We start from the raw sequence: 23,732 nt of genomic DNA, 5'->3' as shown, positions 1-23,732 counted from the left end.
CGTAATCGCACCATCCTCCCTCGTCTATCATCCGTTCAAGCTCGAACATGCGTCTGCCTACCTTGTCTTGGCCTTAAGCTGTCCATCGTTACTGGGCACTACCTTTCATTGCTTATTCCACCTGTCTATCAATTCCCAATTCGCCCGATTTCGGTCTTTATAATCTTTATAGTGCGCCGATAGACTGTCCTCGGGCACTGACTTCGGTGCAACCATTACCACCACTCACGACAATTGTGATATCACTACCCCTCCTAGTCTCTCATCCTCCATATACAACCTCCACGCCTGGGGCTAGCTCGCCAGACATGGACACAGAGAGCAGCCATGCGCAGGAACATGATTTCGCGCAAACTTCCTGGCTTGATATAGGTGGATTCAGTCCCTCCGAGCAATCTCCAACGCTGGATTATCAAGCATTTGGATACGGAGTCGTACCACTAGACCCGTCCTATGGCGTCGATATCCCTCCACCTTATGAGACATTACCAATAGCCATGCCTCCACCCCCGAGTTCCTGGCCTAGTATGCTTTCGAATCAAGGGCCGTTCCCAGAACCGGGCATGCCAGCTGTACCCTTGATGCAGGCACCACCCACACTTGCCCCAGTGCCAACCATTCCAGCAATCCCTCGCAAGGCTTCCACTAGCAAGGCATCTACCGGCAAGTCGAGCACCGGCAAATCATCCACCGGCAAGTCGTCCAGTGGAAAGTCGAATAGCAACCCAACGCCACGCAGGACTCTCACGGATGAAGACCGTCGGCGGATGTGTCTTTATCACGAGGAGAATAAGACAGCCAAGCAAACAGACATTGGAGGTAAAGCGTTCTCTGATCCCACTGAGGGAAGATTCTTCAGACTAATCAGTGCGATTTGCAGCATTATTCGGTGTCGAGAGAAGGTATAGTTATTCTTCTTGAATCCCCATCTCCCCGGATACCCGTCTAACTGACATTGTTTTCTGTTCAAAGTACTGTTTCAAAGGTCCTGCGGCAGAAAGATAAGTATCTTAATCCGGACGATGGCAGTCGATCTCCTATCAAAAGGGCCAAAGGAAGAGTCCCAGATATCGAGAAGGCTTTGTCTAATTGGGCGCGGAACTATCAAAAACAGGGCTATCCGTTGAACGATGAGATGATACGTGAGAAGGCCCTTTTCTTTGCTAGTACTTGTGGCAGTTCAGATGGCAAGGAGAAGGTGCTCAGTACAAGTTGGTTGGAGAAATTTAAACGCAAGTATAACTTGATGGGTGCAAGGAATCGCAAGGGCTCCTGGACCAGCACAAAGAGCGAATCGGATAGCCCTACTTGTTTAAGCATTGATTCAGCACTGGCATCTGCCGTCCAGTCGCCCACGTTGCTCTCGCCTACATCCCCAACAGGCTTTCTATCACCATTGCCATTATCGCCCGTCCAGAGCAATGAGAACATCAGGGGCGAGCTTGTTCAGAGTCTCGCAGAAATTGCCAGTGACTATCAACACACGCATACCAAGAGTACAACATCGCTGGACACAACATGCTCTTTCTCTGCTGGGCTCACCAGCCCGACATCCACTTTCGTGACGGAAAGTCCATTCACTCCTACTAGCCAGTCTCTTGGTTCATCCGCGGACGGCAATTCCACCAGACCACGCAGCCAAACATTTCCGCTCAGTTCGTCTGACCCGAGTCTTAGGCCACTACGAAAACTCCGAGCATTTGACAAAAGCCGCGCTACGACAGGCACTCTCAGTCTCAGAACATCAATCTTCCCCTGACGACCATCACGATCAGAAAATTCTCCCAGCGCTTGACACGTCGGCGAATACAATCAAACGCAATCGCAGCAACCCGGAGTTTAAAGCCAAGTCCATATACCCACCGTTGTTCTCAAAGTCGAACACTGTGTCTCCAGTTAGCTCCCCGGGTTCGCCAACCCAGGATGAAGCTAGGAGAGCACTAGAACTTGTGATGAACTACTTTAAACAGCAGCCTTCAGGACTTGGGGCAGACGATTATATGACAATTGGGAAGCTGATGGAAAGGCTTGAGCTCGCCAAGGCACAGCAAGTGACACTCCCAGGGGGCCTCACTCGAATCGACGAACACGATGATTCGCCACAACTGAACAGGAAGAGAAGTATCCACAGTCTTGGCTAGACGGTCTTTGCTTGCCAGCTGATCTCCCGAACCATGGCATCATATACGGGTACTGAGTACTTGTGATCGCTAACTTTGGCATATTATTCTAATTATTTCCTTTGGTGTTTCTCTGATGTTCTTTTCTTTTATACCACATAGGACTATTTTAACCGGGCGGTATTCTGCTTTAACATTGCATTTTCATGCCAGATCGAACAATCTTCTGTCAGTCAGCGGCTCTGCAATATTGTCGAAGCCTTGAGAAAAATTTCTTTTGTTGTTGATACACCGCGCGAGGGCAACCTCAAATATCCGGTCTGGAGGGAAGGAAACCCAGGTACTTGATCCTGTTCGAAGGATCTTATGGTGTTGAGAGGAGTGTCACATTGGAATACGGTCTTGGGATGTTTGTTCAATGCTTCTTCCACTATTTGGCTCACATACTTTTGTCTCGAGACGAGCATATTATCCAGAACTTACCCGCTCGCGCGGATTTACCTGCATCTGCATTTGTGTCTCTGTTCTGTGCCTGTCTTTGCTTACTTTCCTCTGTTCATTGAACATCGTTGGAACTCTTTGTGCATTAACCTGATGTGCGTTGATAGGGCTGCCAGCCGGGTTAAACTCAACTGGCAAACAACCTGGAAGGCCCGTGATCATACGGTTTTCAGACTAATTGTGGCTTTTTCTTTTCCCCTCTTTACTTCCCTTTTTTCCTATTTGTCCTCGCTATAGTGATTATCTTTTTTTTTTTCACACCGCATTCTGCGCTATTCCCACCAACTAATACCTTGTTTGATCCTCCCCCCGGTCCTTTATGCGCTGTCTCTGGGGAGATGGGCTGGCCTGATTCGACAGATAAGGTACCCATTTATAAGGGACCCTGTCAGGTCCTGCCTTCGGCCTGCCAGCAACCGGGATTTCCTTTCCCCCCGCTAGCACGCCTGGATCGGGAGGCCTTGTCATTCGTTGACTCTTCTGCAGGTTTGCCTCGTTTCTTTTTTGACGTTCGGTCCAGGCAGGATGGCATTTTTGTACCATCCCGGTACTTGACCTGCTTGCCTGTCCATGCCGGCATGTGTTTGTAACCATTACATATCATACTACTATTATCTACTATGCTGTCTCTTTTTGGTGATCTCTCATCATGTCCAATGGTGTATTGTTACTACTACGTGACGCCTGTGGATTCATGCCATTGGTGGGTGGGGTCGAGAAAAAAAAAGACCTTTTGCAACGCCTGTATTCTGGGGCATGCACGAGGATTGAGCTAAGGGAACTGTTTACTTCGACTTAGTTTGGGCCCACCCTTTTTCTTGTGGCACGCCCTAGTTGACACCATGAGCCACCACCCCATGGGCACGTGGTATTAAGAGGGTTACATACCGCTCAACTGAGTGGCTTTAGCACTACTTGCCTACGGCATTGCGACAAAAATGGTTCTTATGCGATATTGGTATCATTAACATTATTATCCTAGGGGAATATCTCGATGTAGCGAACACCACTACTCCGCGTACACTGTACACCGTCTATGAGCCCGCATGGGTAGGTGGAGTCAAATTCGAGGCCAGGGGTACCCCCCTGTCCTCCATTAGCTCGGCGATGCTGCGCTCAGACAACTCCGGAAGGAGCTTTGTGAGAATGGCTTCTATGATGGAATATATTAAATGCTTATTGCAATAATCATCGGCAAAGAGGTCGAGAATCTCCTCAATGGCAGCGAGTAGGAGTGACTCTTCGTGGCCGCAATCTGCGGGTGAGACAGTCGATGACGCCTGAGGAGAGTCGAGCCAGGGCGATTCAGATTCATCGGAGCTATTCAGTCGCCCTCGGTGTCGGGACGGCGGGTTGTGCTCGATAGGAGCAGACGGGACACCAAAGAAACGACGTGCGATTGGGCGAGGAAGCCGGGAGAGAATGCTGGTCGCACAGCGTCGCTTGATAGAAGCGACGTCGGGCGTGGAAGGCTGCGGATCCGGCGATAAGGGCGCTGTCGCGGAGACACCAGACGAGGAAACACTACTGCAAGCGTCACTTGCGCCAGCGGCGTCGTTAACAGACCCTTTCACCATAGGAGATGCTGGAGGCTGCACGGACAGCTGCGGCGCCGAAGCCGCGGCGCGACCATCTACCGCTGTGGACGCTGGCCGGGCGTTCAAAGGAAAGAGCGCGGCCCTAGTCGCCAGAAGCAGGTTTGGGAAAAGAGCGGGGGTCAGGACATGATCGCGGATGGTCTCGTGAAGGAACCTAGTGGAGATGAAAAAAAACGTAAGAAGAAAAAAAAAAAAAAAAAAAAAAAAAAAAGAACAATGAAAATGGAGTGGAAAAACGATAATTAGGTTCGAGGTAAGGCAGTCATCCCGAAGGGGAAAGAAACACAAGGAGTCAATAGTCAAATCACACGGGGAGGTCCGCAATAGCCCCGAGGTAACAGTTGACATTTGACAGAATCTCAGACTGTGGAGAAGCGGTTTGCCCCATCGGGATAGTAATGACGGCCACACTCCGATAAAGTGAGCAAGACCAGTAGCACTAGAAGAGGGATCTGCTTGGCTAGGGGGGCAGTACAGGAGCTTGGACCAGCCATTGGTGCGAATGGAGATGCTGCCAGTGGTGAAGATGACGACAAGGTCGCGGACTGAGAGCACAAGCGCCTCGGATTTGTTCATCCATCCAGCGACGGAGCAAAGAAAGATGACGATTCAGGCGTTGTTCGGGGGAAACCCAACCTGGGCCCCCTCCGGCGTGTCTGAACGCACATAGGGGCCCGGCGAGTCATAGTCGGGATTCCATCTCAGAAGACAGAAATGGGGGCGAACTAGGTGATTGATTGGCTCGAAAATGGAGAACAGGACGAATTTCGCCCTATCCATGCAAATCCCCAAGTCGTAAAACCGTTCCGCTCAACCAATAGGTGCCTGATCGTCATGATTCATTTTGAATGCCCATTAGCGTCGGTCCGTGGGCCAGGACCTCGACTACGCCCATTTCCAGGGGCAGGGATGGGCAATCTTCGCTCGATTTGACTTCGAAGGAAGTAGCCAACTAGCTGGTAGTGCACAATTTGCTTTTTCCTTTGCGGTTTCCCCTCTAAATCTTGTGCGATCGATGCCGCGATCATTGTTTTGACTGCCCCTCCGACCAGGTTGTGCACGACACAAAAAAGAGAGCTGGAGCTGGACGGGACGGAAGGGTCGGGCCAGCCCACGGCCCAAATTGACAGACCCATTGACAGACGGCAGCGGACTTGCAGACCAGACCAGAAAGTAAGTAGTAGTTCGGTATGTCCGAAGACACCCCAGTCCCGGATGGCATGACCAGAGGATGTCAAAGCTCCTTCTTTCTCCCCTCGGGGGGTGTGGGCACAGCCAGCCAGCCAGCCCGCCCGCCCGCCCAAAATGCTAGCCAGCAAGCAATTTAATCAACTGGAAATTGATGTCTGCAGAACTGGCAAGCCAGACGAGAGGCCAGTGTCACGTAACGGACGGTACACGTCTGGTAATAAAACAATACGCGCCGGTCAGAGTTGGTAATGACAGGACGGCCAGGGGCTAGACGAATGAGAGTCGAGAAGACGAGCGCGGGCGGGGGCAGCCATCCACCAGGCGATCAAGTGATCGTTGCAGCATGCGCGCAATGCGCATCCCACCTGCATGCTCCTGCTGGCCCGCCGTCTTTACTCCAATGGCTTGCTTCTCAACCACCGCACCAGCAGTCTCTCTGACCGTCACTCTCGCAAACACATGTGTAGATCATGGTTCGGAGATCCAACCGTACCGCTTCTCCACAGTAGGGACACCACATGCCCCTTAGGGTCGCGCCGTCTGGCGCTTCGAAACACCCATCTGAATCCAACGGCCATCGGTGGCCTGTAGGAGATTGCTTGCGAGTGATGATGGAGGGGGGGAGGGTTTGAGAAATTTCAAATCGGGATGTGCGACTCACCTATCAAGAACACTATCCGTATCACCCAATCTACCTGGACCGGCCAGGATCAGATACTGGATCAGTGCGAGCATTCCACACAGCCAAGGCATCCGCTGCGGCACATCCATCACTTGCGAGACCATGCCATACAACCGGTAGTCCAGCACCGGGCGCTTCTTGGAGGTTGCGCACGAGGGGGTTCCGTCCGCGTTGCTGGTTGGAGGGCATGGTGTCAGGGACGCAGTAACCGGAGGTGCGGATGCAACGCGAAACAGGCCGATCACAATGAAACGTAAAGTCACGTAGATCATGTAGGCATATTGTAGCGCTTGCCAGATCCAGTCGGGAACTGGCACTTGGACGTGGGACGACGAATGACCTTCCGTGAACGCTTCTTGAGAGAGGAGACCGTACTTGTGAAGTCGGGATCGTTGACCCAGGGTTGCAGTCGCTACATCCTCCTCCTGTTCGTTGCGCCCTACCCTGTCGACCACCTTCGTGATACTGTCCCACAAGAACCATCCTTCGCTGATTTTCCCGGCCACTGCATTGCCCAGCACAAGATCTGCCAGGATGTCACCGAGCAGAGTTCGCAGAGAAGCATTTTCCAGGTCCTCCGTGGGGAGTAGCACCGCTAACATGCCGTGGACCAATAGTTGTCGATAAATTGATTCGTTTTCTCTTTGCTGCGCAACAGCTTGAGCATCTGATGGGTCGGGGATCGGTGAGAGGCCTGGATGCGGATTTAGAGCATGATAAATCTCGCGGAGCGGAGGAGATATCGAAGATTGTGCTGATTGCTGCTTTGCTAGTCTATATGCTATGGACGACCGAGGGCGCGGTCAGCTCATGCACTCATGCAACCCTTAGTGGACGTTGGACAGGACGCAAGGTCTTACATGTAACGTGCCTCTCAACGAGAGCAGGAATCTCATCAAGAAACAGCTGCGCAACATCGATTTCGCGCAACCTCTGCTCAAGAGCGCGGGTGCAGTGCGCAATGACCTGAAGGAGTTCGCTCACGAGCACCTGATCCGAAGTGATCTTTGAGTACCAGGTGAACACAAACTCTTTGACGATGATGGCAATAAGCGCATAAAGCTGACGATCTACCTCATTTGAGCTCGTCAGGGGAGGCAGCAGATCTTCCGGAGGTTGAGGAGTAGTGGCACCCCCATGGTTACCAGCTTGGGGACATAGGATGCGTCGAATTAGAGCAATCGTCGCCTTGTCGCTCGTCGCATTAACCGGATCCTCTCGACTAGCATATTTGACTGGTTGCGGGCGCGTCGGAGCTTGGGCAAAAGACTGCAGAGTCGGAGATGAGGGCACAGCAGTCGACTTCGAGCTGGAGGTGGTTGGACCAGCTTTGAGATGCGACAGCGGATGGAGGCCCGGGCGGAGAGGGTCGCTGGTCATCTCATCGCAGGAAAGCAGGCAGAACGGGAGCGAAAAGAGTAGACCGATATGATAACGAGTATGTACAGGACAGAGACAAGAACCAAGTCGTCGGAGAGAAAGGCGCTCCGGATGAGAATGCCATCAGGTAGGAGAAGCAAGAGCAGCAGGCCGCGGCAACTGCGACGGACTTGGAGGGATGACGCTCTGTCCCTTCCGTATCAGGAAGGTAGGGCTTAGGGCTGATATAGCCCCGTGTCCGCTGATAAGGCTTATCGGCACGGGGTTTTCTTATCTGCAGCAATCCCCGCAATCGCCTTTTCGCTGGCATCTCGGCCTCCCCTCCTTTTTTTCTTTTATTCCCTCTAGATCAGGCTTTACAATGGATTCTTCAGTGGATACGCCAATTCCCTTGTGGCTGGACTGTGATCCGGGTAGGTACTCCTTCTTCATCCAAGTATAACCACGCTAACAGGTCCTCAGGCCACGATGTGAGTATGACTTATGACTCAGGAGAAAATCAACACATGGTATACAAGGTTAACCACTGAAGAGCTTTGGCATTTATATAGGACGCCTTCGCCATTCTTCTTGCTGCACACCACCCCTCGCTGAAGCTTCTCGGTATCACTACCATCCACGGCAATGCTTCACTGGAGAACACCACCATCAATGCCACTCGCGTCTTAGAGGCCATCGGCCGGCCAGAGATCCCTGTGTACCCCGGAAGCAAGAAGCCATTCTGCAGACCCGCCCTTCATGCGCCCAACATTCACGGTAAGCATTGCGCAGAATTGTGTTTTCCTCAAAGCAGGAACCCTTGAGAATAACTTTTGCGGAATGTAGGTGACTCTGGTCTGGACGGTACCGACCTTCTGCCCAAGGCTTCGACGGCCCCAATCACAGACAAAAACCCCATTCTGGCCATGCGGGATGCCCTCATGGCGCATCCCAAGGGCACACCATGGGTTGTTGCAACCGGCACCCTGACCAACGTTGCCCTCTTGTTCGCGACTTTCCCGGAGGTTGCGGAGCACATTGCCGGTCTGACCATCATGGGTGGCGGTGTTGGTGAAGGATTCACCGATGCTCCCATGAGCAGACTCAAGGGACAAGAAAACAGAATTGGCAACGTAACGCCTCTTGCTGAGTTTAACATCTACGTATGTCCCCTATACTACTACCCCACAAGGCAACCCTCTCTCAAGCCACCGACCTCCTGTATCTACCATCACTAACGCCATATAAAATTAGTGTGACCCCGAAGCTTCCCAAGCTATCTTCAGCGACCCAGTCGTCGCATCCAAGACCACCCTGATCACTCTCGACCTCACCCACCAAGTCCTTGCCGACCAGAGCGTCCGGAACCTCGTCCGCCACGGCGTGGACGATGCCTCCGTCCAGCCCACCACCCTGCGTCAGATGCTGTACGAGCTCTTGATCTTCTTCGCTAACACTTACGAAACCGTCTTCGGTCTTTCCACTGGTCCTCCCCTGCATGATCCCCTTGCTGTGGCGGTCATTCTGTCGACCCTAAACCCTGGCTACGCGAAGAACCACCCCGACCAGGTCCTGAAGTTCGACGACCGCGGCGGAGAGCGCTTCTCCGTCAATGTCATCACGGACGGACTTCATGGCACTGATATTGCGCTGGTGGGCTCGCTGGGTCGGTCTGTGGTTGAGGCGAACCCCAATGCGGTTTGCATTCCTCGTGGTGTGGATCTGGATGCGTTCTGGAATATGATCAACGACTGCATTAAGCGGGCGGATGAGTGCAATGCGGCAAGGAAGGCCTAATTATGAGTTTGCAGCATGTGTTATGCGGGACTTTTCTTCTAATGGCGATACTGATATTAGAACATTGAGAAATATATCTCGATGAAGAGTACATAGATTTATTAGATAGAGGAAGCACTGCATAGCCCGTTTCATCATGTTGTTGTATATGTCAATACCGTCCATTCACGCTATGCTAGATACGCTAAAGGATTTTGAGCAAACTACCACTCCCGGATCCCTCCATCAGGTCCAAAGAATTCCTTAGGCGGCCAAGGTTCAGAATTGACCGCCAACTGCCTGACCAGCTCTTCGTTCACTTCAATCCCCAATCCCGGTGCCGTCAAAGCATCCACGTATCCATCCTTAACGGCGAACACACTGGGATCCTTGACATAGCTAGTAATATCATATTCGCCCGCTTCCGTATTATAGTGCATCCCCAGGCTCATCTCTTGAATGACGAAGTTAGGGGTCGCCAAGTCCACTTGCATACATGCCGCCAAAGCAATGGACCCCAGGGGGCAATGCGGGGCAATCGCAACATCGTACGTTTCCGCCATGGACGCTATACGTCGTAGCTCGGAGATGCCTCCGCAGTGAGCGATATCAGGTTGAAGAATGTCGACGCTCGCGTCTTCCAGGAAGCGTTTAACGTCCCAGCGGCTGTAGAGACGCTCGCCAAGGGCAATAGGGCAAGAAACTTGATCTGATAGCTGCTTGATCGCTTCGGGGTGTTCAGAGAGGAGCGGCTCCTCCAGGAAAAGAGGGCGGTGCGGCTCCAGGGCTTTGGCGAGCTGTTTGGCCATTGGTTTGTGAAGGCGGCCGTGGAAGTCGAGGGCTGCGTCTAAGCCGAGAGCTTTGACGGTTTTCAGTCGTTCAACGGAGGAGTCCAACGCACGGGGGGAATCGAGCCAGTTGATGTCCTCAGTGGCATTCATCTTAATGGCTTTGAAGCCCTGCGCGAGACGAGCTTTCCCGGCCGCTTCGACATCGGAGGGCCGGTCTCCTCCAATCCATGCATAGACGGACAGTTTGTTCCGGACTTTGCCTCCGAGGAGCTGGTAGATGGGGACACCAAGTCGACGGCCCTTCAGATCCCAGAGTGCGATGTCAATTCCTGAAATGGCGGACATGAAGACCGGGCCCCCGCGGTAGAAGCCCAGACGCCAGGCCATTTGCCATATGTGCTCAATGTCACTGGTCACTCGAGGTTAGCTGCATGGCTTGCCCAACAGGGTTGGTGGATATGTACTCTGCTTCGTAGCCTTGAAATCTCTTGCATAGTGCATTCAATGTGCCTTCGACGGCCTCGGTATGGCCTTCTAAAGTACTTTCGCCCCAACCGCATTGGCCATCTTCGTCGACGATCTTAACGAAGAGCCAGCGGGGAGGGACGCGGAAGTACTCGATAGACTTGATCTTGACCATGATGCTGGCGAGGGTCTATGTTTGCTGGTTGATGATGGATCAATCGCCTGGTGGACTGGCAGGTACATTACGTAGAAGACACAATGACAATAAGTACTATTTATGATCGTGAAGAGGAATCGGAGTTGCTCCGTCTACCAGGCCGAATTACCGACAACTTGGCTCCATCACGGAGGATATGGATAGATGGGTCTCGCAATGGTGCAACTTGGCGACACGGCATCCGATCGACCAAGGCCAGACCATGCAGAATGCCCAGGAATGAGAAGAGATTGGCTTTGGCTTGAAACGCACCGTTAAAGCCATAGTGGACTCGGCTTATAGACGGACGCTGTCATCCTGCATTAGTCCACATGATTTCGGGGCGTGAAGTACTCATGAGTGGAGTCGAATGAGAATCCCTTGCATGTTTTGCGAAGATGGATGATATGACCGTGCAGGACTTTTCTCAGTTGGAGATAAAGTGAGTAGCCTCCGTGAGGGTTGTAATAATCTAGATGCTTTAGTGGAGTATCACTATGGGGCACATCCGGGGATCTGTCCAGGCACAGGTCCCAGCTTCAGGGGATTGAAGGGATGAATCCCGTTGTATACGAGGAATGGCGATGATTTCAGGGACAAAAATGTAGACACGAAGCAAGTCAGCAAGTATAATGAAGGCATGAAGTTGGCAGAAACATTGTGAGAAAGCAAAGCCAAAGAAGTAGCAAAACGAGAAGTCGGCGAGGGGTGCCCGATTAGGCAATCCAGTGACCGGCGGCTTTTGGATTTGCTTTGGAATCGAACTTCCTGCAAGTCAAAACCTCACTTGTTCCTCACTTTCTGCTGCTTCGGCATCGCCGCTCGTCTCTTGCACCCTTCCAACGGTCGGGAATTTATGTTTCACTCGCCCCCGCTCTCTGTCTTGAGCTGCTATTTATCGGGGATTTTCTTTCTCCTTGGACCGACTCCTGGTGGATGCGCTCTTGTATTGCCCATCTTCCTCCCTGGCGGACTGCCTCTCCGCCGCCACTCGATCTACACCCATTTCTTTCACTCAGATCATGCCCCCCGTCAACTCGCCATCTGTAAGTTTTCACTACTTGCTTTGGCCCTCCGTGCATGGTGATTGTTCCTGCGTATCCCATACCTCGGGACGGTCGCCACTTTGACTTTGCGCACGACCGTGGGATTGAAGTACCAAGCCGATGTTGTGACGTTGCCTTGCCTTCTCAGTTGATGCTATCGACAGATGAGCTTCCACTCTAACTTTCTCTCCTTCATCACAGGATCCCCCCGCTCTGTCGTCTTCCGCTTCTTCTTTTCGGCCTTTGACCGCGCTCTCCTTGCCTGTTCCTTCGCTCCCCGCAGCCGTGTCCGATGACGCTCATGATGATAACGTGAGCTTTCTCCGATCTCGTGTGCGCTCCCCACCAGACTCGACCTCTTCACTCAGTCGCCAGCGCCGACGTCGACAACAGACCGCGTCCGACCTTGATCTAGAGCCTATGGAGCTGGACGACCCGTCTCACTTGCGCATCGAAATCAACCGCCGCATCCCTATCGTGCGCCGTCAACGCGACACTTCCGGCAACCCCAACCCGACTAATCTCCCCAACTACGAAGGTCAGATGTCGAATTCACGCTCGGTGTACGGCTGGGCTCCGGCCTCTGATGATGACGACGATGATGTAGGCTACGAGCCGCTTCACGAAAGTAACACGATCTCATGGTTCGGCCGATTCTCCGATCGCTACGCAGCTGCTCGTCGCCACGCGCGCCGGGATGCCGCTGGTCGAAGTCCTCCAGCTTTGCCAGACGAACCTTCCGATAGCAGTCTCAATCGCCAAAGCGATCCAGCCCTTTCGACAACAGAGGCTTTCCTACAGTCAGTGCGACGCCAACAGCGGGGTTCGCGGACGCGCGCGCGGGCGCTTCACGAATATTTGTTAGAGCGGGAACGAGCTTCCCAGGATTCAGATGAAAGTCGAGAGCGACCAGGTCCTCCATCAGCCTCACGAGCATATCGCTTCCTTCCCAGTGCCCGGGGCGAGTCGCAACGATTTCTGACTCACAATGACCTACGCGCTCGGATAAGCGCTCATCGACAGTTACACATGGACAACCCTCCAAACCCACGGCTGAAGGAGACCATCCTATATCTGGATCGCCTGCGGTACTCTACCTCGTTTGAGGAAAGCCTCACCTCAGCGGCGGCAGGGGGTTTTGTTCATACTGATTTCCTTAACGGGAACGAGGATGACTTTATCCTCGACATCAGTTCGATAGCGCCGCCGCCAGACAGTTCATGGCTTCGTCCCGGTATGGTTTTCTCGGGGTCGCAGCGGGCTGCCAGCAGTGCGAGCTCGCTTTTTGCACAACGAGGGCTCAACCCGTCCGCATCCCAGGACCCGATGATTGTCAATGGGAGTGACAACAGTCGCATCAGTGTATATACCACAACAGGACGACGGTACCTGGCTAATAATATATACCACCTCGGAGGCGGTAAGGACGAGAACTGGCCGGTAAAGGTCACCATACATAGTATCAACCCGGACGATATGACGCTGTCGGGTACCATGGAAGCATACAACATACCGGACAAAACGACCCCGGCGCATGATGCACATATCGTCACATATCTAGAGGGGGAAATTATTGATTTTAACAAACACACGCTCGAAACGAAGAACTTCAAGGCAGATGCGGAGATTGACAGTACATATTGGCGGGAGCTGCAGCCATTCAAGAACTTGAGCGATGAGGAAATGACGCGGAAACTCGTTAGTCGGAAGTGGGTAACGGAGCAGTTATCCAAGCAGTGGATACTGATGAGATGGAAGGGTGAGTTTCGATTAAGAGAGAGTCTTCAAAATAAAACTAATATAAGAGCCTTAGAACGCTGTTTCATCACACCCACCGACTCCCGACAAGGACTGACAATTTCGGGATTCTACTATATCTCACTGAACCGGCAAAGTGGCAATATTGAAGGGTTATATTACGATCCGGGCAGCTCGCCATACCAGCAGCTGTCATTGAAGCCAGAGTCGAAGAAAATGGTGCGTCCCTCATACGGGTTCCGCTAACCTTCGAAAAACAGCCTACGGCACAGCTGTCTGTTACATTCGTGTCATATGTAAACTGCTAATCTTGGGCTTTGCTTTATCATGGCGTTGGATGGGACAATGTTTGCATAGCCGGGTGTTCTTATACCAGTATCAGCATTCATTGTCAAATTGTGCAAATATTACCCAATTACATTACATCAGTCTACACATTGTGGATCTACGCGCTCCTACCACCAACCCCCTAAGGGAAAGAAGAAACATTAGAGTACCATGATCCGTCAATTGTTTGATCCACGTCATCATAAAAGAGACACCCAAATCGTAGCTAGATACAACAGGTGGGCAACATGCAGGTAGCAAGAGACACGCGCAGCAGTAGCAGCACGCACACTCAAGAGAGATCCGTAGCCCGTAAAACCGAATTCACAAACCCCGTCCCTCCAGAAAGATATCGCTCACCACCGACCACATACAAACCCCCGCGGACCCCACCACCGACCGAATCACACCACCCAGGGGGTAAAAAAAAAAAAGGTGAAACCCCTACTACAACTCAGACTTCATGGGAAAACGAGCAATTTACTGCTCAGTCTGGAAGTAGTTAAGGAGGACAGAGCGCTCCTGGGACTCCTCACCCCAGTCCTTAACGACGACGCAAGAGCAGTTGACGACCTTGCGGGCGTTACCCTCACGGTCGAGCTGGCCTATACCACAAACCCCAATTAGCAAAACACATCACCCACACGGTCAAATCTTCAAAGGAACCAAAGGGTACTTACAAAGACCAACCCACTCGCCAAGCATCTTTCCATCGGGGACCTTGATGAGGGGGATCTTGTGCTCGGAGCAAAGAGCCACAACAAGCTTCTTGTAGGCCTCCTCCTCGCAGCCCTCGTTCAGGACACACATGTGAGCCTGACGACGGTCCAGGGCCTTAGCGGCCTCGCGCAGACCACGGGCAAGTCCGTCGTGGATGAGAGAGATACGGAGAACTCCCTTCAGGGCATCCAGGACGGACATCTGGCCACCGGCGCCAGCGTCGGCCGAAACCTCGACCTCATCGGCGGCGACAACGGGGTTGGATTGGGTCTCTTCTCCGTCCGACTGTATTCATTTAATATCCATTGTTAGTATATTGTTGGTGGTGGTGGTGGTGTTGTTGTGTATATTGAGGGGGGAGGAAGGAAAGGGGGTGGGCGCACCATTTTGAAAGTTGTGTTGTATGACGAGATGTCGGATTATCCTCAAAGAGTCGAGGTGTTTGTTCTTGTATAGACTAGTAGGTGGTGGTGCTGGGCGAGTGGTGCGCGCAATTTTGGGCTACTTTCTCGCTAAATGTGTGCCCTACGCATTAGTCATGGTCACGTGGGATGCGATGAGGTTAAAGTTGTATGTCACGTGATATGCATGTTTACTGCGGTGCTACTACTCAGCGACCTTTTTTTGCCATATACTACGAGTATCGCTACGAATATCACTACAGTATCAGACTGGTTTATCCAACATCTCACATCAGGTATCATAGTCATACATCAAAGATTTCACCTGTACAGGCTAGCGTCAAGCTAAAAGAACGCTGAAGCACAAACAATTAGACGTATGTACTAGGCCGGCTGTGTCCATAGCCGTTAGTCAACCCATTTCCTCCCAAAAGTCCGGGCGCCTCCTCAATCGGCGTCCCAGATATATGTCCATTAGCCTGCGGCAGCTCAAGCACTGGCTGCGGCTTAGGTTCCTGATCAATATGCATCTTCAGAAACTGTATGTCCAACCCATGAAGGTGCGGTATGTGGGGAACGAGATCCATAAAATCAGACAGCTAGATACGTCAGCGGGTGCTCAAGCAATTGGTTTGTCAGGCTCAACATACCTTAACCCAAAATACATGTTCCATCTCGAAGTATTTGGGTCGTGCTTCGCAGTCTTTCTGCATGATCTGTTCGAAGGACGAGCTAAGAAACTCAGTCTCTTCCGCTTGAACCAGCATCCTTCGTGTGACACGCCACAAGTTCATGCGCTGCGTAGGTGTCGCATTGCGCTTCTCCCATGTCGCGTATTGAGATAGCTGAAGATCATTCGTCGCCAGTAATGGTGCGACGAGGTAATTCGGAACCCATCTTTCCTCAGCCACCGCCGGTCCGCAGGACGGATCAAGCTGCTTCGTCTCAGCTGTCACCACTGGCATGAATTTCTTGAGCCATGCATGACTCTTCGCCAGTGGATCATTCGAGCCCACGAGGTTTGCTGCAGCTCTGAGTCGACTGGGGAGGGCGTCTCGCCGGCGTTGTTCCTGCTCTTCCTGCTCCCTGCGCAGTTTAGCAAGGCGCTGCCTTTCCTGTTCGAGGCGCCTCTGGCGCTCGTCCTCGGCTTGCTTAATCCGCCGTTGCTCCGCCTCGTTCCGCTTGCGCTCTTCCTCTGCAGCCTTCTCCTGAGCAATACGAGCCTCCCGCGCCACCCGTTCTTCCTCTTCTACTCGAGCCTTCTCCGCCTCTGCCGCTAAGCGTTCTTCCTCTGCCTGTCGCTCTGCAGCTTTTCGGGCTTCTTGCTGCCGACGCGCTTCGGCTTCAGCTTCGGCTTGGGCTTGGGCTTGGGCTTGAGCTTGGGCTTCGGCTTCAGCCTTGGCTTTGGCCTCAGCCTTAGCCTTAACTTCAGCCTTAGCTTTGGCTTCGGCTTTGGCTTTAGCTTCAGCCTCCGCGGTGCTTGTTGATTCCTCCATGGGAATATCTTCTAACCCTTGAGTCTCAAGTTTCTCCTGCTCCTCCTTCACAAGGTTCTTCTCTGCTGCCCTAGACGGGATGTCGGGCTCCCTCGATCGTTCCCGTTTAGGCTCTGTGGCCTGAGTATCATCCTTGTGACGGGCAGAAGTCTTGAGATCTTCCGAGGTTGGATGGCTCTTCTTTACACTTCCGTTGGTAATGTTAGGTGTGCCGTCCTCCGACAACACACGTCGTTTTTTCTTTTGGATATCGCGCGAGTGCCGTTCGGCATCGGTATCACGAGATCGAGGTCTATCGGGACTAACACTGCTGCGTCCGCGTTTCAAATGCGGCGGTCCAGGTCTGGAAGTGGCGGGTTCGGAAGGATCGGGGCGCGTCTTGGTATTCTCGTCTCTCCCCGACATGGACTCGGATGGAGGTACACTAGGAACTCTCCTATCACGATCTGGGGGCCGTCCAGCAATTAGTCGTCTCCTCTTGGGCGCCTCATCGCCACGAGTAGATTCACCGTCCCTCGCAGAAGATCCCTTGAACCGAGCCGGCTCCGAACGCGACGCGTCCTGGTCACCGGCTCCAACATGGGCAACCTTCGGGCGAGATAGGCTGGATTTTTCCTTTCCATGAGCCATAGCTTCCCTCCTGCGCTCCTTCGAAATTGTATCCTTGGACGAATCCCGGCGGCCAGGGCTCGCCATTGCTTTCCTAGGCCGACCTCCCGGAGACGGTGATTCTCTGCGACCGGTTCGCTTGCCTTCCTTCTCCCTATCACGCACTCGCCGTGGTGATGAAAATTCGGCTTTGCGCTGCTTCTTCGTCCGGATATAGTCGTCGTATGCATCACGCAGAAGATCATATTCTTCCTCCCAGTTATCAGCCCTGCGCTCCCGAGACAATTCGAAGTAGGTACGGTCCTTGTGCAGACGACGAGTCGGATTGAAACTTGGTTGAGCAAGGAGCAGTTTGATGACGGGAAGGTTGCCTCGGCCAATCGCTGCCAACATAGGGGTGTTGTATCCCGGCTTTTGAGAGGCGCCCGATACGGGATCAGGATCAGGATCCGCATCGCCCATGCCAAGTAATAGGGATAGCACTTCATCGTGACCACCCTTGGCTGCGGCGATCATGGACTCAGGATCCGCTCTTTGCCCGACATTGAGAATGTTGGCAACTCCAGCGATATCGCCCTTGGCAGCGAATGCTTGTAGATTCTCTGGTGTAGCCTTGGTCCACAGGAGGTCATTCCGAGTAGCCTCGCTCCTGACACTTTTCCGCTTGCTCGTGATACCAGCATAAGGCGGACTTCGCTGTCCACTGACCGGTGGCGATTCACGTGGACTATTAATCGCAACCCGACGGGAAGATGTTTCCCTATTCCCAGAACCAGTTTGCTCTTCTGAGCGACGACTCGGGCGTGGGTTCGCCTTTGCTTCCTCGATAACACGCCGAATCTCGTCGTAGTCCTCCGAGTCTGAGGGGATCAAATCACTGGGCTCATCGCCTTCAGCATTGACTGCGCGGGGATTTGCACCGGCCTGAAGCAAGAGCTTGACGACATCAAGATGCCCGTTTTCGACAGCATCTATCAACGGCGTATCCCTGTCGATATTCCTGGTCTCTACCTCACAGCCAGCGTCCAGCAAAAACTTAACAATGGACGCACATCCTTCCAGAGCGGCAATTTGTAGTGGCGTATTGCCCGCATTGTCGGCCACATTGAGATCCTCTGGTCGTTCGGCATGTCGAGCCATGGCTACTTCCAACTCCTGGGCGGCACAGGCACGTGCAAGTCGCGTCCGGCCATTTTGGTCGCGCTGTTTCTTGTGCCCCATAGGCCTTGCGGGAGACGCCGACGCACCATCCACAGATGCAACCTTCCGTACATAGGCACTGGGCAATGGAGACCCGCTAGTAGATGAGGAGACGGACTGTCTGTCTTCGGAACTCTGCCTTGGCACCCCAGAGATGAGCGGGGTAGGTGCCTTCCTCTTCCGTTGCAGATCGCTGCTGAGCTGAGGGCCGGATGCTGTCCGCTTGTGAGAACGAACTGGTGAGACGGATCGATCGTTCGGTGTCGGGCGAGGTAGAGAAATCCCGTTCAAATCTCGTCGCTCCCGGTCGCGGGGGGCTGCCGAGTGATGTTGACGTGCATTTCGACGAGCATCCGCCTCCCCGTCGACACTCTCGCTGAAGCTGCGCTTCCTTGATGTTCTGGGTGCGGATGTGATCGGATGGGACGATTCGACTCGACTAGGGACCGTCTGGGGTTCCTCAGTCTTCTCTATCTTGACTATGGGGGCAGGTGGCGAGCCAGCCCTCCGCTGAGGGCTAGCCGGGCGCACCGGACGGTCGCGTTCACTGGGCACATCATCATCGTCGTCCGCCGACTTCCGCTTTCTCACTTGCAAATCATTAGGAGGAAGATCGCTCTCAGCGGCATCAGCATGGTCATTTGCATCATCACGTCGTTTCGGTTCATGTTTAATGAACTTCCGTCTCTTCTCAGGCGACAGAGATTCACGGCCCGATTGGATTATGGTTTCTGCCTCCGAGTCAGCCTTGGGGCTCGGTGGCCCATCGCCGTCCCCGACAGCAGGATCTACCTCTTTAGCGGGAGCATCCACTTCCTGAGCAACCGGGGGAGTGGTCCTCTTGGAAGGCGGGTGACCCAAGGTAGACTGGTGGTTCACCTTGACAGCAAAAGCGCTTTGTCCGGCATCCAGGGAAGCTGGCAGGGAGGAGACAGCCTCAACATCACTCATAGCGGTAGCACTCGATTTCTGGGGGTTCTGCTCGTCATTTTCGGGGGCCGTGGCGGACTTGAAGACCCGTGGTCAGATACACCAGCAGTTGCGCGCGGAAGCTGGTGCTCGACCACGCTAGATGTAGATAAGTAGTGACAGCTTATTTCCTTTCACCGGACGAGAGGAAAGGTCAGGGCGGTAGTGAGCGAGAGCGAGAGAAGGGTGAAGAGGCGGATTGAAGAGTGACGAGAGGGGACAGAGGAGGGTGTAAAGGTGGGTGGTGAAGTCAAGAGAGAAAGTAGCGACAGGATAGCAAGTAGTAGGGAATTCGGTCGGGAGGTGTAAGAGGAATAGAAGAGGTAATTAATCGGACCAAATGAAGGAGAAGGAGGGGGAGGGAGGGGAGGAAGAAGAGGGGAAGAAAATAAGAGTCAAGGAACTAAGCGGAGGGTTTGGATGGAGAGTTGAAGGGGGGTGGGAAAGAAGTTAAAGTCGAGAGGACAGAAATAGTGGAAAGAAAGAAAAGATGAAAGAAGATGGGAGAAGTTGAAACGGCCGACGGGCACTGGGATGGGCGAAATTACCAGGTAATGGCGGTCCCGTAGTGGAAGTTGGTAGCAGGACCAGGGCGGTAGGAGTAGTTCGCCGTCCGTGAAGTTAGTTGGGTCTTAGTGGGTGGTTAGTGAAGATTTCTGGAGGATCCGGAGGGCGAACTAGCAACAGAGAAAAAAGGGTAAATAAAAAGGGATTCAAAATAATCAGAAATTGTTATGGAAATAATTGTGACTTAAAAGAAAGAAAACAAACTTAAAGAAATAAGAATACGAATAAGAAAATAATATGGGATTAAATGACACCAACGGCAGCGGCAGCAGCAGCGACAGTTAGACAACAACAATAACAACAGCTTGACAGCATAATCATCATAATAATGATGATAACAGTAATAATAGTAGTAGTCACTTAGTGCTCCCGTAGTTACTGGACTAATCACGCACTGGGGTGGAAAAGACCCCGAGGGATGAATGATGATTGCTAGGAGTCATCCGCCGCCGCAGCCAGCAGCAGCAGCAGCAAGCAAGCAGAAGAAATCAATCGATCGTTAATTAGTTCATCGTTCGAGTCGTCATGGTCATAGTGGTCATTGTGGTCATAGTATTCGCCCCGGGAAACTTACCACCGGGGGGCCTTGCCATTTGGCCACCGGCGGAGCGAATGCCTTTCGCTAGTTGGTTAGTCATGGATAGTCAGTCCCCCAGTCTGACCAAGTACGGTACAGAAAATCAGGGTATTGAAATCATTTCGCGGAATTGAGGGGTCGCCTGCTGTTCATGCTGTTGCTGCTTCATGCTGCTACTGTGGCCTATGGAAAGTGTGGATTAAATTGATAAATCGATCAATAGATAGCTGGGGATGTGACAATTCGTGACCCGCCAAGTGAAGGACTTACGTTTGTTCCAACACCATGAAACGGTAAGTGATAGGCAGAGTCAGGGAGCAGTACTCCCGTGGAGGGCCGGTTAACGTTGATTATTACAACATTGCCGTTTCCGCAAGCTGAAAATACAGACGCAGACGGGATGTATCTACCCTATAACCAGGTACTAGTTGCAACTATGACACCTTGGAAAGATGGAATGGATGGAGACCAGTCCAGTTCAGCTACTGCTGACCAGACTTGACTTACCTTCCTTGATCCTTACGTACAGCGGGGGGGACGCCAGTCGCCATCCATCCAATCCCACCCCGACGGACAAGTCCAGCTGCAGCCGCGACTTGAAGCGACCCGACCGGGAGAAAGCCTGCTCTTTGCCTGCTGGCCTTGCTGGCCTTGCTGGCTTGTTCTGCCTGAGGGTCGAATCCGTCGACTCGCGCGACCCAGATCCAGAAACTCAAATGATTAGTACACACAGTTTCTAGTTAGTTAGTATCCTGCGAGAAGGCCCAAAAGCGGGCGGGGAGGGGCGGTCAAGACCAGTTGACTCTTTCGAGGGAAGATGTGGCGGAAAAAAGATCTAACTGATTATCCCTGATCATTTCTTTTTTTATTTTCCTTTCGGTTTTCACTCTTTCACCGGCCGGAGCTGGCTGCATAGCGCCCACTTTTTTACTTTTTTTGGTCAGGTCACTCACTCACTCTGCGTCTGAAACTCGGGCTCTGGAACGGAGGAGAGGAGGGGAGGGAGGAGGAAAAGGAAAGTGACGGGACGGGGGGAGCCAGTCAAAAGGCAGTCAGTGCCAGTTTAGTGGCAGATTGGCAGATGGACAGTCCCCCCATCCTCGTCGCAATTGGGTCATTTCTCTTGGAAGCTGCGTAGGCTATCAGGCTAGGCATCCACAGCTCGTCCCCTGGTTTGACCAATTATTGATGGCCGAGCGACCCGGTACTTGCTGTTTTCAGCCTAGAAGGGTTCTGCGAAAAAAGTGCGCGACCCACTGGGCAACAGCAGATCTCCTTCTTCTCCCTCGGCTGAGACCAGTCATCGCAAAGGTTGCTCTCAGCTTATCGCCCCACTTTGCCCCCCCTTCCTCTTGTTGCTGCTGTTGCTGTTGCTGTTGCTGTTATGTTAGTAGTCTAGTAAGTAGCTGTTGTGGTGGTAATGATGGTGGGCGACCTTCTGGTTGGCGTTGCATGGGTGACTTTCTACTATCTCACCCCCCATCCATGGATCGACCGAGTCTTTTGGGACAAAAAGGGGGGGTGGTGTTGTTGTGGTAAAGGAGAGAAAGAGTCAAGTGTCTGGTGATCCGGAATGTTGGATTGATCCAAAGCGATCCCTATTTTAAATACCGAGTATGCTGGGGTAGTACACACGCATACACAACAACACACCGGACGGAGGAGAGGAAAACTGAAGTTCCTCCAAGTCCTCCTCCGCCTTCTCCCTTCTTCCCTTCCCCCCTCCGGACCTCCGAAGTCCCGGTTATTTGGGAGGGATTGTTTATTGCAGGAGATGAGAGGCCGCTTTAGTCTCGGGTCTAGCTCGCAAGCTGCTTCCTTCTCACGAGACCCTGGTGGATCAAACACACGCCGATTCCTACTCGGATGGGGAGCGCCTGTTTATGATTTATGACTGCTCATCTCGCTCATCCCCTTGGCTGTGGAGTGGTTTCGGTGGTTTTTCTGTTCTCCACATCTCGAGCTTTTTGAACGTGTCGCATCATCATGACAGCCTATACCCTTTGTAACCGTAATATTACCAGAGCCTCCTCCGGTGCCATGATACCGTCCGGCCCGGGGCGCAGCTTGCTCTCTTTGCCTCTCTCTCGCGCATCTTCTCCAGCTTCTCTCCTGTTGTCTAGACTCTTGTCACCAAATTTAGGAGCCGGCGGAACTGGTGACCATTAGCTGTTCTCTTCTCCCCCCCCTCTCTTCTCCCTCCGCTGCAAAAGTCCTACTCCGCATTGGCGGCGGACTCCGGTCGCAATGGAGCTCCCCTTCAGCCTGGTGGATACAGCTCTTTCCTCCACGCACATTGACGCCATCGACGCCCTTCGAGCCTTTTTCCTTTTGGCATCCTGCACGGTATGCACCGATATGTTGCCATCCCAAATTCGAGGCGGACGACGTTGCAAAGTGACCCTGCATCAACTAAACCCAGAATATCCCAACTAGATACTCTCCGTCAGCATCCTGCCAGATTCGCTTCATTCACGCTTCATTCCTTATGGCGCTCGTACAACTTCGACGGCCGACTCGCAGTCCTCGCAGTCCTCGCCCCCGGCGTCCTCGGACTCCTCCCCAGCCGCCCGCGCTCTTGACTACGCTGCCGCCTTGACAGTCCCTCACAGCTACTTCACGCAATTCTACATTGCCTCCGTTTTGGCCTCGGTCTTCTGGGCTGCGCAGCTTCTGTGTCAAGGAGCCGTGTTCCAGGCCTTTGCAACGAGAATCAGTCCGGAACATATGCAACAGTCCATGTCCATACACCAAGTCTTCTTGTGCTGGGCGCTCATGCTCATTCAGGGTGCAAGGCGGCTATATGAGTGCAAGGCCTTCGCCAAGCCTTCAGCCTCAAGAATGTGGTTTGTTCACTGGCTCGTAGGCCTTGCATTTTACCTAGCAGTATCCGTTGCCTTATGGATCGAAGGAGCAGGTACCACTCTGACTGACAGGCTAAAATACCGAACCCCACTGATTGCATCTAGGAGCCCTGCTGTCTCATAAAGTGATTCTCGACGACCTCAAGGTTACAATAGCACCCTCTCTCCGCACCTTTGTCTGCATTCCTCTTTTCTTGATTGCATCAGGCATCCAACACGACTGCCACCATTACCTCTTCTCTTTGAAGAAATATACCCTGCCCACTCACCCCATCTTTCGCAGGATCGTATGTCCACATTATACGGCAGAGTGTGTGATATATCTTTCGTTGGCTCTGCTGGGCGCGCCCAAGGGCGAGGTCGTAAACAAGTCGTTGTTGTCCGCTCTCGTATTTGTTGTTATCAACTTGGGCGTCACCGCTGCGAACACTAGGCATTGGTATATGCGAAAATTCGGCGAGGAGTCTGTGCGGGAAAGATCGAACATGATCCCTTGGGTTTACTAATTATGTAGCATGA

The 23,732-nt window shown here is 52.8% G+C and overlaps 10 protein-coding genes across 10 annotated transcripts; 5 read left to right on the top strand and 5 right to left on the bottom strand.

The window, feature by feature from the left end:
* Positions 1–308: 308 nt before the first annotated feature.
* On the top strand, positions 309–1,005 carry An18g04365 (uncharacterized protein; the record flags this gene model as incomplete). The annotated part of the gene is made up of 3 exons (XM_059745765.1): positions 309–819; positions 880–902; positions 973–1,005. 3 exons carry the CDS (start codon positions 309–311, stop codon positions 1,003–1,005), a joined length of 567 nt encoding a protein of 188 aa, XP_059602927.1.
* Positions 1,006–1,135: 130 nt separating this feature from the next.
* An18g04360 (uncharacterized protein) lies at positions 1,136–2,141 on the top strand (the record flags this gene model as incomplete). Its single annotated transcript, XM_059745764.1, has 2 exons — positions 1,136–1,601; positions 1,678–2,141. The coding sequence occupies 2 exons, from the start codon at positions 1,136–1,138 to the stop codon at positions 2,139–2,141; spliced, it is 930 nt and encodes a 309-aa protein (XP_059602926.1).
* Positions 2,142–3,655: 1,514 nt separating this feature from the next.
* Positions 3,656–7,472, bottom strand: An18g04350 (uncharacterized protein; the record flags this gene model as incomplete). Its single annotated transcript, XM_059745763.1, has 5 exons — positions 3,656–4,373; positions 4,530–4,764; positions 5,100–5,527; positions 6,072–6,873; positions 6,953–7,472. 5 exons carry the CDS (start codon positions 7,470–7,472, stop codon positions 3,656–3,658), a joined length of 2,703 nt encoding a protein of 900 aa, XP_059602925.1.
* Positions 7,473–7,833: 361 nt separating this feature from the next.
* An18g04340 (uncharacterized protein) lies at positions 7,834–9,248 on the top strand (the record flags this gene model as incomplete). The annotated part of the gene is made up of 5 exons (XM_001398856.3): positions 7,834–7,885; positions 7,935–7,942; positions 8,024–8,228; positions 8,298–8,614; positions 8,706–9,248. The coding sequence occupies 5 exons, from the start codon at positions 7,834–7,836 to the stop codon at positions 9,246–9,248; spliced, it is 1,125 nt and encodes a 374-aa protein (XP_001398893.1).
* Positions 9,249–9,451: 203 nt separating this feature from the next.
* Positions 9,452–10,658, bottom strand: An18g04330 (uncharacterized protein; the record flags this gene model as incomplete). The annotated part of the gene is made up of 2 exons (XM_001398855.1): positions 9,452–10,427; positions 10,483–10,658. The coding sequence occupies 2 exons, from the start codon at positions 10,656–10,658 to the stop codon at positions 9,452–9,454; spliced, it is 1,152 nt and encodes a 383-aa protein (XP_001398892.1).
* Positions 10,659–11,701: 1,043 nt separating this feature from the next.
* An18g04320 (uncharacterized protein) lies at positions 11,702–13,729 on the top strand (the record flags this gene model as incomplete). Its single annotated transcript, XM_059745762.1, has 2 exons — positions 11,702–11,725; positions 11,927–13,729. The coding sequence occupies 2 exons, from the start codon at positions 11,702–11,704 to the stop codon at positions 13,727–13,729; spliced, it is 1,827 nt and encodes a 608-aa protein (XP_059602924.1).
* A 561-nt stretch (positions 13,730–14,290) lies between these two features.
* An18g04310 (40S ribosomal protein eS12) lies at positions 14,291–14,916 on the bottom strand (the record flags this gene model as incomplete). The annotated part of the gene is made up of 3 exons (XM_001398853.3): positions 14,291–14,415; positions 14,491–14,815; positions 14,914–14,916. 3 exons carry the CDS (start codon positions 14,914–14,916, stop codon positions 14,291–14,293), a joined length of 453 nt encoding a protein of 150 aa, XP_001398890.1.
* Positions 14,917–15,302: 386 nt separating this feature from the next.
* An18g04300 (uncharacterized protein) lies at positions 15,303–19,187 on the bottom strand (the record flags this gene model as incomplete). Its single annotated transcript, XM_059745761.1, has 2 exons — positions 15,303–15,530; positions 15,582–19,187. 2 exons carry the CDS (start codon positions 19,185–19,187, stop codon positions 15,303–15,305), a joined length of 3,834 nt encoding a protein of 1,277 aa, XP_059602923.1.
* A 1,327-nt stretch (positions 19,188–20,514) lies between these two features.
* Positions 20,515–20,900, bottom strand: An18g04295 (hypothetical protein; the record flags this gene model as incomplete). Its single annotated transcript, XM_059745760.1, has 3 exons — positions 20,515–20,532; positions 20,620–20,760; positions 20,889–20,900. The coding sequence occupies 3 exons, from the start codon at positions 20,898–20,900 to the stop codon at positions 20,515–20,517; spliced, it is 171 nt and encodes a 56-aa protein (XP_059602922.1).
* Positions 20,901–22,596: 1,696 nt separating this feature from the next.
* An18g04290 (uncharacterized protein) lies at positions 22,597–23,719 on the top strand (the record flags this gene model as incomplete). Its single annotated transcript, XM_059745759.1, has 3 exons — positions 22,597–22,695; positions 22,786–23,241; positions 23,360–23,719. The coding sequence occupies 3 exons, from the start codon at positions 22,597–22,599 to the stop codon at positions 23,717–23,719; spliced, it is 915 nt and encodes a 304-aa protein (XP_059602921.1).
* Positions 23,720–23,732: the final 13 nt, after the last annotated feature.

The sequence above is a fragment of the Aspergillus niger genome, assembly GCF_000002855.4.
Source record: "Aspergillus niger supercontig An18".
In the NCBI taxonomy this organism is placed as follows: domain Eukaryota; kingdom Fungi; phylum Ascomycota; class Eurotiomycetes; order Eurotiales; family Aspergillaceae; genus Aspergillus; species Aspergillus niger.
Note: the sequence above shows the minus strand (reverse complement) of the source record. Positions and strands in the feature narration are given on the sequence as shown.